The sequence below is a fragment of the Panthera pardus genome, unplaced genomic scaffold (genome assembly GCF_024362965.1).
Source record: "Panthera pardus isolate Hobbes unplaced genomic scaffold, ASM2436296v1 HiC_scaffold_17, whole genome shotgun sequence".
Lineage (NCBI taxonomy): Eukaryota > Metazoa > Chordata > Mammalia > Carnivora > Felidae > Panthera > Panthera pardus.
Window position 1 is genome coordinate 149,667,882 of NW_026526732.1, and position 13,067 is coordinate 149,680,948.

General features: G+C 54.2%; 1 protein-coding gene across 20 annotated transcripts; it reads left to right on the top strand.

Annotated features, from left to right (window-relative positions):
• Positions 1-453: 453 nt before the first annotated feature.
• Positions 454-13,045, top strand: BAG6 (BAG cochaperone 6). Of its 20 annotated transcripts, none has more exons than XM_053905232.1 (26): positions 455-707; positions 1,386-1,512; positions 2,605-2,722; positions 2,842-3,038; positions 3,274-3,327; positions 3,489-3,563; positions 4,173-4,411; positions 4,939-5,068; positions 5,529-5,726; positions 5,944-6,196; positions 6,551-6,628; positions 6,740-6,847; positions 6,970-7,082; positions 7,186-7,273; positions 7,475-7,758; positions 8,193-8,484; positions 8,642-8,811; positions 8,999-9,052; positions 9,181-9,283; positions 9,372-9,496; positions 9,668-9,814; positions 9,913-9,972; positions 10,082-10,228; positions 10,306-10,413; positions 10,942-11,088; positions 11,374-11,553. In XM_053905232.1, exons 2-26 carry the CDS (start codon positions 1,399-1,401, stop codon positions 11,467-11,469), a joined length of 3,498 nt encoding a protein of 1,165 aa, XP_053761207.1. In that variant the 5' UTR covers positions 455-707; positions 1,386-1,398; the 3' UTR covers positions 11,470-11,553. The 20 variants fall into 20 exon arrangements, with proteins under 20 accessions (XP_053761214.1, XP_053761216.1, XP_053761221.1 ...); XM_053905234.1 differs by having other exon boundaries at positions 7,189-7,273; XM_053905233.1 differs by lacking the exon at positions 455-707 and adding an exon at positions 773-895.
• The last annotated feature ends 22 nt before the right edge of the window (positions 13,046-13,067 follow it).

A 13,067-nucleotide genomic window follows, 5' to 3' on the forward strand; every position in this document is an offset into this window, starting at 1 on the left:
GCGAGGAACATGGCGCCCACAGCCCGCCAAACGCCCACCGAGCAGAACCGAGGTCAGCCCCAACGACGCGACGGCACGCCCAGCTCGCGAACCACCTCCAACCGTCTAAGGAAAGGATGACTTCCGGAGGCGCCGAAGGAGTAGAGAGCCTCGAGGGCCAGAGTGACAAGACAGAATTTTAGGAGGCCAGGACAGTGCCGCCTTAAATTCTCTGCCGGCCACGACTTTAATAACATGGATTGATGAGGCGCAATCCCCAGTCCCCAAACTCCAAGTTGCATACAACTGTCCAAAGCTTCTCGAGGCGTAGAGTCTCATCTAGTAATTTTTTTCAGGCATTTATAGTAGCCACCTCAACCTCCCACAGCTCAAGCGCGTGCACAGAAGAAATGAACAGCGTCAGCGGGGGTGGGCGGTGCCCAAGAGTGTACGCATGCGTAGAGCGACGCACGCAGGCGCAGTACGGTCCCCCGGGCGACGGTGGCCGCGGCTCCTCGGGGTGCTCGGCTCCCTCCCATCCAGGCCGGCCCCGGCCCGTCTCGCCCCAAGGAACTCATTGTTGGGGGCCGCGAACTTCCTCATCGTGCCCCACAAAAGTAAATCTTGGGGACCTGGGGGAGCCGGAAGTACCGCCTTGCGATCCCCAAATACTATCGGGGAAACGGAAGTGGCCATCGGTGGCAAGTTGGGGGAGACCGGAAGTGACGGTACCTTGGGGAAGTCGGGGGCGGAGTCCGGGGTGGTGGTAGTGTGTGTGGGTGTGTGTGTGGGTGTGTGTGTGTGTGTGTGTGTGTGTGTGTGTGTGTGTGTTTGGTGTGTGTTGGTTCCGGCGCTCTGCTGGAGCGTCGAGGGAAGGTGGAAGAGGGGGGCAGTCAGCTAGCCAGTCTGGCCCCCCGTGAGTGTCCGTCATCTCGGGTCTGTCGTGACTTAGGCGGGTTCGATGGGCGTGGCGCGCGTGCGCGAAACCACTGTCTCCGCAGAGTCTGGCGCGACCCCCCCCCACCCCCCCAGCTCTCGCGTGTCCCCCAGGGTTTGCCGAACTTTGAGGCCTTTGTCGTATCGCGACTGATGATGACACTGGTCTCCTTTTCTTATCTTTCCTGCTTCCTAGCCTGAGTGGCCCTCCCTTATTGTGATTGGCACTGTGGAGCCCCTCCCATCTCTCCCTGTCTTCTAGCTCTCTGTGCCGTCGATCTCCTGCCCTTTGTGTTTCTCTCCCTGTGCCCCGGAATCAGAAGGGGGATGGGGGCGGGGGTGTGTGTGTGTGTGCTTGTGTGGGAGAAACTCTTTAGGTATTAGGGCGGAGACTCAGGCTGGGAAGGCTTCCGGGTGTATAAAATCTGCTTTGGGCGACAGCAGGCCTCCCTCCCTCCATTCTTCCTTAGAGAGCTGTCGGCCATGGAGCCCAGTGATACTACCAGTACCACTACCAGTATGGAGGAGCCTGACAGCCTGGAGGTGCTGGTGAAGACCTTGGACTCTCAGACTCGGACCTTTATTGTGGGGGCCCAGGTGAGACCCCAGTATTTCTGGAAGACCCCCATTCACCCTTCCTCTTGTAGTCCCCTTATTCTGAGAGAAGAGCCTGGTTTTTTTTGGGGGGGGTCCTCAAATCTTTCATCGGTTCCTTTGTTCATGATCTAGACAGGATACTTTCTGGTGTTGCTTGTTGAGTGGGAAGGTATGGATGAGGCAGATTTCATTCTGCCTTTTTCCACTGTGATAGAACTCATGCAGAGGGAAATATGGAGGAAGGGGGAAATCTGTGCCATCATCATGAGGGAACCCCAGCCCAAAGGGACAGACCTAGCTCTTGCTTTTGGGAAGGGAAACAGAATGGAGATCCAAAACACAAGTCTTAAAAGCAAAAATTGGTCAAATCTGTACTCTGTTTTTAAAGGCTGGAAATCAGAGCCCATAGTGCAGGTAGAGCCCTAATAGGCTATTGAGTGGATTTTCTAGTATTTGTGGCATAATTTGAGTCTTGATTGTAATGCCACAGACACAGCTGTTTATGCCATTAATTCCTCTAATACTTGGAGAGAAAATCATGAGGTCTGTAGTTTTTAAAACACATACAAGAAGACCATGTAGACTTTTGTGATTAGATGTATGTAAACATTCTGGTACTTCCCAAGAGTATGTTGTCCAGTTAGGAAAGTGTTTGCTCTTTTCTCTTTTTCTACTTAGTTGAGTTTTCTGGCTTGATTTTCCACCCCACCTTCCTTATCATTGCGTTTATTTTGGGGATTGCAGAGTTGTATCATTTTGTGTTTGGGGAGGGGTCATTGGTATCTTTAGACACACATTCCTTTGGGAGCCAGGGAGAGAAGTGAAGGTCAGTTAGCTTTTCTGTATCCAGCTATGTGATTTTCTTCTGGGCATATAACCTGAACTTTGTTAACATTTATTGTCTGTTTTGACAGGTGTTAACACGTCTTAGTTTGGGGCTTTGCACAATAATTACCTCACAATCAAGACAAATGGGTAGTGATTTTATGATTGGGTGATTTTTACCCCTCATGCCCAAAAGTCGGTTGTCCGCCTTCTGTCCTTTCCCTTTCCTACATTAGCTGATAGTTTTTTATTTCTGTTACCTTGCAGATGAATGTAAAGGAATTTAAGGAGCACATCGCTGCCTCTGTCAGCATTCCCTCTGAGAAACAACGGCTCATCTATCAGGGACGAGTTCTGCAGGATGATAAGAAGCTCCAGGAATACAGTAAGAGTTTGGGGGAGGCAGTTTAGAGGTTGAGGCAGCTGTCTAGAGGGATGAACTGAGGCCTTGAGCTTACCTGATCATATAATGCTTTGGTGTGTATCTTTTTTTTTTCCCTGCAGATGTTGGGGGAAAGGTTATTCACCTGGTGGAACGGGCTCCTCCTCAGACGCAGCTCCCTTCTGGGGCATCTTCTGGGATAGGGTCTGCCTCAGCCACCCATGGTGGGGGACCCCCGCCTGGTACTCGGGGGCCTGGGGCCTCTGTTCATGACCGGAATGCCAACAGCTATGTCATGGTTGGAACCTTCAATCTTCCTGTAAGCTTGTGTTCCACATAGGATGGTTTTTGTGGGGAAGGGTGGTTTGGTTGTGGTAATGGCAGAGAGCTTATAAGACAGGTGTCTTGGTCTTTAGATTGGGTTTCCAGGGCCCTGAGGTCTGATATGACCTCAGTCTTTGAGAAAAAGAGTGGGGCTGTAGAGAATGAGTTGAAGGTGTGGGGGCCTTAGTATTTGGCTTCTCCCAGAGCAACTTCCCTTACCCTTTTCTCAGAGTGACGGCTCTGCTGTGGATGTTCACATCAACATGGAACAGGCCCCGATTCAGGTATCACGGGCCTGGGAGGGTCAGGGAAGGGGATCTGGGAGAAGGAGGCCATGAGGTGGGGGGTGAACCTGGCCAAGGAGATGGCTGGGACCTGCTTCAGTGGGTGGTAGAGTTCATGGCTTCATCTCAGGTGTACCCTGATTTTCCCTCTCTTATCGTAGAGTGAGCCCCGAGTACGGCTGGTGATGGCTCAGCACATGATCAGAGATATACAGACCTTACTTTCTCGGATGGAGGTCAGTGGACAAGGCTGTCTAGGGTCTGTCTGTCTCTTCATTCTCCCTTACCCCTCTTGTCTCCGCCTGGTGGTGAAGGCATGACTGGCCATATCAGTTGGATTGTCCTTGTCTAATCTGGTCTCTTCTCTGCAGTCTTCAGTCTTTGGGGCAGGAAAAAGTATCTTTGTCAGCCTATCTTGTTCCTGCCAATTCTCTGGGTGCCTGGTATCCGGGAAGTTTGTTTCAAACTTGTCAGATAATTCTCACGGCTGCTTCTTTCAATTATAGAAGCAGTTCATGCTTTTTTAGTTTCTAAATTGCTATAGTTGATACTATTTCCATTAGTTTGTGTCGTGGCTGTAGCTTGTGACCTTTCTTTCTTTTTTTGTGGGGATTTAGCGAACCATACTTTTTGTATTTTGCTAGTAATTTGCAAGTAAAACAGCTATTTGTTGTGCCTCTTATTTAAGTTTTACGTTGGTGGCTAGGGAATCAAAGAGGCCAATGCAAAGCCCTGCCTTCAGGGAGCCCAGCTAGAGCTCCTTCTCCACTCAGTCTCCTTTGTCCTGGGTAATTCTCTGCAGCAGTCTCACCCTGCCTTTGGTATCCTGAATCCCTCCCCTTTAGTGTCGAGGGGGACCCCAAGCACAGCACAGTCAGCCGCCCCCACAGACGCCAACCGTGGCCCCGGAGTCTGTAGCCTTGAGTTCTCAAACATCAGAACCAGTTGAAAGTGAAGTGCCTCCTCGGGAGCCCATGGAGGCCGAAGAAGTGGAGGAGCGTGCCCCAGCCCAGAGCCCGGAGCTCACCCCTTCCGGCCCAGCTCCAGCGGGCCCAACACCTGCCCCAGAGACCAATGCACCCAAGTGAGAAACAGAGGGACCCTTTGGGAGGGGGTTTGGGGATCCCAAGTGAAGTGTGAGAGCCAAGAAGGATATGATGGGAGAAGACGGCTGCTTGACAGTCTCTCCTATAGGGCTAGTGTCGGGGGTGGGGGGGTGGGCAGGGAGAGGCTCTGGACCGGCTGATGAGGTTAGAGTTGGCATCTGAGCCAGAAGCACTGCTGTCCCTGGGGCAAGAAAGTCCAGATGGTGTTTCCTGAGCCTGATTAAGATTCTCTCTCTTGAGTTCTCACAGGCCACGCCTCTTTCTTCAGAGTTAGTTTCTTGTCATCACAGGTATAGAATCATGTGGTGGGAAAGGGAGAAGCAGTGTATTTTCTCTTGTCTTCCCGTGGGTACAGGTAAAGCACAGATGCTCTGCTTGTCCTAGAGGGGATTGGGCCAGGGGTCCGGGAGGCTGCGGACAGACAGGGCAGGTGTAGTGTGTGTCAACTTTGAGGTTAGGGGTCTGAGGAGAGCCTTGGCTCACTGCCTCTCGGGGTTGCCCACAGCCATCCTTCCCCTGCGGAGTATGTTGAAGTGCTCCAGGAGCTACAGCGGCTTGAGAGCCGCCTCCAGCCCTTCCTGCAGCGCTACTATGAGGTTCTGGGCGCTGCCGCCACCACGGACTACAACAACAACGTGAGCCCCGCCTACCCCCTCACCCCCATTTGTCCCAAATGGAATAGGCCGAAATACAGCTAATCCTTTCCCCAGAAAAAGACATTGTCTGCAACAGAATGATTCCTCTTTAGACTCGTAAGTGATGTTTTCCTTGTTTATAGGGAGGGTCATCATCTCTGTGATACCTACTGTCTTTGTACCTTTTCATACCTTGGGTTAATTAGGAAACTTAGGCAGAGTAAGGAAATTTAGCAGATGATGCTGTACTGATTTGCCGTAGGGTTTGTTGTAATAGGAAACTTTCCGTGTGCACGAAGTAGAATTTATTTATAGAGGTTGGGTCTACTTGAAAGCTTCCGAGGCTACGCCTGGGGGTGTAGAGAATGTGGTGTCATTCAAAGGTGTTACTGCTTTTGTTATTGACGTTCGTCCCAGCCTAATATTTTTGGCCTTTCTATGCTTGACCCTGGGGATATAGCAAGAGGGCCGCGAAGAGGACCAGCGCTTGATCAACTTGGTGGGGGAGAGCCTACGGCTGCTGGGCAACACTTTTGTGGCGCTGTCTGACCTGCGCTGCAACCTGGCCTGTGCGCCCCCACGACACCTGCATGTGGTCCGGCCCATGTCTCACTACACCACCCCCATGGTGCTCCAGCAGGCAGCCATTCCCATCCAGGTGGGTCTGAGGGGAGGAGCCTGGTGTGAGGGAGACCGCATGGCTGGTGGTGGCATGACCCAGGGTAGCTACCAGGTTTGACAGTAGTGAGAAGAGGTGGGGACTTTAGAAATATGTAGTGACGGAGAATGGGGGAGACTTCGGAAGTATATCACGGAGTGCCATGGGTTAGGCTCTTGTTTTACTCACTTTTGTGTCATTCATCTGTCTCCTCCAGATCAACGTGGGAACCACCGTGACCATGACGGGGAATGGGACTCGGCCCCCCCCGACTTCTAATGCGGAGGCAGCTCCCCCTGGTCCTGGGCAGGCCTCATCCCTGGCTCCCACTTCTACCACTGTCGAGTCCTCAACCGAGGGTGTTCCCCCGCCAGGGCCGGCTCCCCCCCCGACCACCAGCCACCCAAGGGTCATCCGGATTTCCCACCAGAGCGTGGAACCTGTAGTTATGATGCACATGAACATCCAAGGTGAGTTAGGATTGGTTGTTGGTAGAGAAGAGCAACGTGGCTTGGGAGGGGGCTTTGTAGCGAGGTGTGAGAGAGGGAGGGTGGGGAAGGGAGAAGTCAGGGGTGATGGAGGTAGCAGGGTTAACCAGACTAGAAACTTTTCAGTTGGCATGCGTGGGGAGGGGCAGGAGTGACTGCTTGTCCTTGCAGTTTTGTTTGCATGGTGAAGGGAGTGCCGCCTTCCTGTCTAGATGGAGGGAGAGGCAGGCTTTTTGGTGGGGGGAGTAGCGGCCTGAAGGACGCCAGTCTCAGGAGGATATAGTTAGGCTTTGGCCTCGCCTGTCTCAGGGCTACTCTCTCTGTCTCCTTACCCAGATTCTGGCACACAGCCCGGTGGAGTTCCGAGTGCTCCCACTGGCCCCCTAGGACCCCCTGGTCATGGCCAAACCCTGGGTAAGAGTGAGGGCATCAGAGCAGGCAGAGCTCTGGGTAGAGAAGGGGTAGGGCCGAATGGGTGGGCTGAAGGGGGTCCAGGTTCAAGGTTACATCAGACCCGCCCCCCAGGCTCCACCCTCATCCAGCTGCCCTCCCTGCCCCCTGAGTTCATGCACGCCGTCGCCCACCAGATCACTCATCAGGCCATGGTGGCAGCTGTTGCCTCCGCGGCCGCAGGTAATAACCTGGAAGGGGAAGTTTGGGAGGCGGGGCACGGTCCACGGTGGTGGGTGCCGTTGGCTGGCAGTCAGGGGCCCAGCCTTCAGCCCTCTCCGGTCTCTCCCCTCTGCCACCCACAGGACAGCAGGTGCCGGGTTTCCCGACAGCTCCGACCCGGGTGGTGATTGCTCGGCCTACCCCTCCACAGGCTCGGCCTTCCCATCCTGGGGGGCCCCCAATCTCGGGTACTCTAGTGAGTAAGGGTGGAGGGGTTCTGGTGGGGAAGTTCGGGGAGAGAATCCTGTGGTGGGGAATGAAAAGGGCAGGACTGAAAGCCCCCTTTGTTCTCCCTTCAGCAGAGCGCTGGACTAGGTACCAATGCCTCTTTGGCCCAGATGGTGAGCGGCCTCGTGGGGCAGCTTCTTATGCAGCCCGTTCTTGTGGGTGAGTCCTCGTTCTTCCCTGTCTCCAGCTGTAGTCACTCCCATGGCCCTGCAGGCTGATGCTCCTTAATCTCCTTACTGGTGCTTCCCAGTTCTCTCCATAGGTCCTTCGTTCTTGCTTTTTTGCTGGGAAGATCAGAATGGAAATGCTGTGGGGTCTCGTTTCTCTGGATTTCATCTTATTTTCTTTTGGCCTCTGTAGCTCAGGGGACCCCAGGAATGGCACCACCTCCAGCCCCTGCCACTGCTTCAGCCAGTGCAGGCACCACCAACACAGCAACCACAGCTGGTCCTGCCCCCGGGGGACCCGCCCAGCCTCCACCCCCTCAACCCTCAGCGGCTGATCTTCAGTTCTCACAGCTCCTAGGGAACCTGCTGGGTCCTGCGGGGCCAGGGGCCGGAGGGCCTGGCATGGCTTCTCCCACCATCACCGTGGCGATGCCTGGTGTCCCTGCCTTTCTCCAGGGCATGACCGACTTTCTGCAGGTAAGTGCCTAGCTTGCTCATCACTTCACCCTTTCCCTTGGCTAGGCCAGGCGCTGGTGCCTTGTTGCTGTGGTATTGCTGCTGGGCTACAGTCTCTGGTGGCATGTCGGTGGGAGGGAGCCTTGGGAATTTGTGGACTCGGATTCCCACCCACCCCTGCCCCGATTTGGAGATGAGGAAATTGAGGCTGTGAAAGCGAAGTAATTGGTGTTGCTGCTTTGTAACCTACCCCATCGAGAGGGAGAGAGGGTCGGTGCTCTGCCCCATCCTGCCGCTGTGTAACTATGTGTGCGCATTGTGCTTTGGGGAGTAAAGAGCAGATTACAGCTCTCCATCTTCCACGGCCCTCTTGGTTTGTGCCTTTCTGGTGTTGTTTTACATCCTTGTCTCCGTGTTCACCTTGTGTTCTGTTGTTTGTTCCTTCTCTTTGCCAGGCGACACAGACGGCCCCTCCGCCCCCCCCGCCACCCCCACCCCCACCCCCGGCCCCAGAGCAGCAGACCATGCCCCCACCAGGGTCCCCTTCTGGTGGCGCAGGGAGTCCTGGAGGCCTGGGTCTTGAGAGCCTTTCACCGGAGTTTTTTACCTCCGTGGTGCAGGGCGTGCTGAACTCCCTGCTGGGCTCCCTGGGGGCTCGGGCTGGCAGTAGTGAAAGTATTGCTGCTTTCATACAGCGCCTCAGTGGATCAAGCAACATCTTTGAGCCTGGGGCTGATGGGGCCCTCGGTGAGCAAATTGGGAGTGCCTTGGCCTTCTACAGGGAGGGATAGGTCGATGGTCTCTGTTGAGGGGTATTGCCGAGGTGGGATGAGGCCAATGGGCTTGTGGTGGGTGGGCAGGCCAGGTGGTAGAGGCCGCTGCTGACTTCTGTCCCTGTCTCTAGGATTCTTTGGGGCCCTACTCTCTCTGCTGTGCCAGAACTTTTCCATGGTGGATGTGGTGATGCTTCTTCATGGGCATTTCCAGCCACTGCAGCGGCTCCAGCCCCAGCTGCGATCCTTTTTCCACCAGCACTACCTGGGTGGCCAAGAGCCCACACCTGGTAACATACGGGTAAATGAAGATCTTGGACCCCAGAGCTCTCTTTCTCGTCACTTTCTGTTCTTTATTCCTGACTCTTTATCTGTCATCTAAAGCTATGATTGCTCCAGCTCAAGCCCTGGACTTACTGGAGGTAGAGGGGAGGGCAGTGTCTTGAGGGCTGGGGCTTGGATCTAAACTTGCACTGTTTCCCCCATAGACGGCAACCCACACGTTGATCACAGGGCTGGAAGAGTACGTGCGGGAGAGTTTTGTGAGTACCCCTCACATTCCCTCTTCTCCTGGGTCCCGTCAGGGTAGCTCCTGTTCCTGCTATCGCTTTTGGTTCCTGGTCTCCCAGGGTTCCTGATTCGGAGGGTCTTTGTGTGTGTTGTTTCTCAGTCTTTGGTGCAGGTTCAGCCAGGGGTGGACATCATCCGGACAAACCTGGAATTTCTCCAAGAGCAGTTCAATAGCATCGCTGCTCATGTGCTGCACTGCACAGGTCAGGGGCAGCGGGGCTGGGGGGGCGGGGGTGTTAGATGTGCAGAGCTGTCGGGTGCCAGCATCTCCTCCTTGTGTCTTGCCCACAGACAGTGGATTTGGGGCCCGCCTGCTTGAGTTGTGTAACCAGGGCCTGTTTGAATGCCTGGCCCTCAACCTGCACTGCTTGGGGGGACAGCAGATGGAGCTTGCCGCGGTCATCAATGGCCGAATTGTAAGCACAACCTCCGCCCCAGAGCCCCAGCCTTCTGTTTCCTTGGGTTTCCATTCTCTCTGGTATCCTGCGGTTTTTATTTTTTCTCCCCCAACTGCTGTCCTTTACTCTTTGACACTTCTCAAGAGCTCGTTGAAGATGCTGTGTTCTAAGGCTGCTTTCTGCCCTCAGCGTCGCATGTCTCGTGGGGTGAACCCGTCCTTGGTGAGCTGGCTGACCACTATGATGGGACTGAGGCTTCAGGTGGTTCTGGAGCACATGCCCGTAGGCCCTGATGCCATTCTCAGATATGTTCGCAGGGTTGGTGATCCCCCCCAGGTAAGGGACCCAGATGGGCTCTGGGGTCAGGGGACTTGAGGGAACTGGAGAGGCCTGAGACGGCTTTCTGTGTTCTCCTTCTCTGTCCAATTTTATAGCCACTTCCTGAGGAGCCAATGGAAGTTCAGGGATCAGAGAGAACTTCCCCTGAGCCTCAGGTACCAGGGAGAGTTGAGGGGCCAGGTGATGTGGAGTGGGGGACCGGGGGCGGGAGGGCTGGAGCTGGGCGTGCTGAAGCCCGTGTCTTCCCACGTGTCTGGCTCCCAGCGGGAGAATGCTTCCCCAGCCCCTGGAACAACAGCAGAAGAGGCCATGTCCCGAGGTCCGCCTCCTGCTCCTGAGGGCGGCGGCTCCCGTGACGAACAGGATGGAGCTTCAGCTGAGACAGAACCTTGGGCGGCCGCAGTCCCCCCAGTAAGTGTCGGGAGGTGGGCCGGTGGGCCAAGGCAGCTGAAAGTTGTGCCAGTTACTCATCCCCTTTTCATCCCCAGGAGTGGGTTCCGATTATCCAGCAGGACATTCAGAGCCAGCGGAAGGTGAAGCCGCAGCCTCCCCTGAGCGATGCCTACCTCAGTGGTATGCCTGCCAAGAGACGCAAGGTTGGTCTGCTTCTTCCCTGAGGATCTCTCTTTATCCAAATTCCCCTGTCGTGCTTAGAATCCAATTATTCAGAGTCAAGGAATTCTTCCTAGTTTAGTCCCGTCATTTAATGGCTGAGGACACCTTCCCGGGGATTGACTTGCTCACGGTCGCTGCAGCACACCTTCATGTTAGCATTTGCCAGCAGTCCTGTCCTCCCTCAGCTGCCTGGTGGCTAGGAATGTGACTAGGGCCTATTTTCCTTAAGGTGGGCTTCCTCTTGTGGACTAGCCAGCTCAGAATGCTGGCTGGCCTGACTCATCCTGCCCCTCTTATTTTGAAGAGTGAGTCCACACACTCAAATGCCATGTTTCGGCCAGAGCCGAATAAAACTAGGAAGGTATCTCTGCTGTCAAAACCGCCTGGACTAGTCCCCTTCTCTCCACTAGCATAGGAACTCAGTGGTTGATTCCTGGAAAGGGTGAGCTGGGTGGTGGCACTGGATCTGACGTTGATCCTCTTTTCCCTCCCGACCCCCTGTCCCCCAGACGATGCAGGGTGAGGGCCCCCAGCTGCTTCTCTCAGAGGCCGTGAGCCGGGCAGCTAAGGCAGCCGGAGCTCGGCCCCTGACGAGCCCTGAGAGCCTGAGCCGGGACCTGGAGGCACCAGAGGTTCAGGAGAGCTACAGGCAGCAGGTGCCCCCACCTTGAAGCAGGATAGGGATGGTCTAGTGGGAGGGGTTGGGCTAGGGCCCCTCTTTTCTGATCTTTTCAGAGATGAACTGGTCAGTCTGGGGCTACCATGTGATTTTTTTAAAGAGTTTTTCCCTAGTGGCATCTGGGAAGGCTCGGCGATACCATATTGGGCTGACAGTGTGGCTGGTGGGGAAGTGTTAGCTTCTAAGGGATGGCCTTGCGTGCTTGCTGGGATCCTAGGGGCCTGGCCGCTGCCCCTCCGACCTGCTTGCTCTCTCTCTCTAGCTCCGGGCTGATATACAAAAGCGACTGCAGGAAGACCCCAACTACAGCCCCCAGCGCTTCCCTAATGCCCACCGGGCCTTTGCTGATGATCCCTAGTTCTTGTGGCCCTCCCTCATCAGGGGACCATTTCCCCCATCTTCCTTCACAGTATTTAAGAAATAAAAGTCAGATTTTCCTGGCTCTTTGGTCTCTAAATTGTCTTCCTTAAATAGCCTAAGTACTTCAGGGGCGTCTGACTCCAGCTCCAGTCATGATCTCAGGGTTCAGGAGTTTTGAGCCCCCATCTGGCTCTCTGCTCTCAGCCTAGAGCCTGCTTCAGAAACTGTTCCCCCTTGCTCTCTGCCCCTCCCCCACTCACACATGCCCTCTCAAAAATGAAAACAGTACATTGTCTTCTCTGAACTTGTTTAAAATTAAGAATTTCTAGGAACCTAGCTGTGTAAGACCACTTTTAACCTTTCCCTGGGAGATGTGCACTACCATGGTTTACTGTTCATGTAGCACAACACTAAAATGAGCCTGTTGACAGCGACAGCCCTTTACAGGGAACATTTTCTTTTTTTTTTTTAATTTTTTTTTTTTCAACGTTTTTTATTTATTTTTGGGACAGAGAGAGACAGAGCATGAACGGGGGAGGGGCAGAGAGAGAGGGAGACACAGAATCGGAAACAGGCTCCAGGCTCCGAGCCGTCAGCCCAGAGCCCGATGCGGGGCTCGAACTCACGGACCGTGAGATCGTGACCTGGCCGAAGTCGGACGCTTAACCGACTGCGCCACCCAGGCGCCCCTACAGGGAACATTTTCATGCAGGAGCATTTTTTTTTTTTTTAAATTTAGAGTGAGGGCCTATGCGTGCGAGTTGGGGATGGGCAGAGAGGGAGAGAGAATCCCAAGCAGGTTACCGGTTGTCCTCGCCAGAGTTCCACTATTTGGGGCTTGAGCTCACAAACTGAGATCCTGACCTTTAACCGCCTGAGCCACCCAGGCACCCCAAAAGCATTTTACATGTGAATAAAAGAATTCAGAGAGGACAAAACTTACTCCAGGCTAGCATAGGGCTGTCAGACTATCCAGTAAAAAGCCTTTTAATTTCCAAGCAGCTGCAGACCTCAATACACTCTTAGCAGGCCTAGCCAAGTTTGACAATGGTGGAACTCCTCTACCTGGTCCAAGGAGCCTACTGTTCATGCTTAAATGGAGTCCATGACAACTTTAAAGGCATGTCCTCTCAAGTTTGTGGCCAGGACCAAAACGACACAAGGATGCCAATCCTTTGCTACTCCCTTTGAGATGCAGTTGTGGTCCCCTCCCTGTTTGTTAGCTCCGTGCTGGACCAACTGGATGTGGCAGAAGAGCCCTGCTAAGGCCAGGTCCTACACTTTACAGCAGCCACCAGGACCTCTTTGAGCACTAGCTCAAGGACATAATTGGCCTGATGTCCTAGTGACAGTCCAGTGGGATTCTACCTTCCAGGTGTGCCACCAAAGCCCCAGACACCTGAGGGTAGCCCTATGTGACCAGCCCAACCATCAGCTGCAGACTGGTAACCAACAGACCTCACTCACTGGCACAAGAAACCGATCGCCCAGTGGAAGCCAGCTCTAATTCCCAATCCATAAGACTTCAATATACAATAAAATGGTCAAATTTTGACATAGCTCGTTACAACAGATCACTGAGGTAAGTAAATTCTG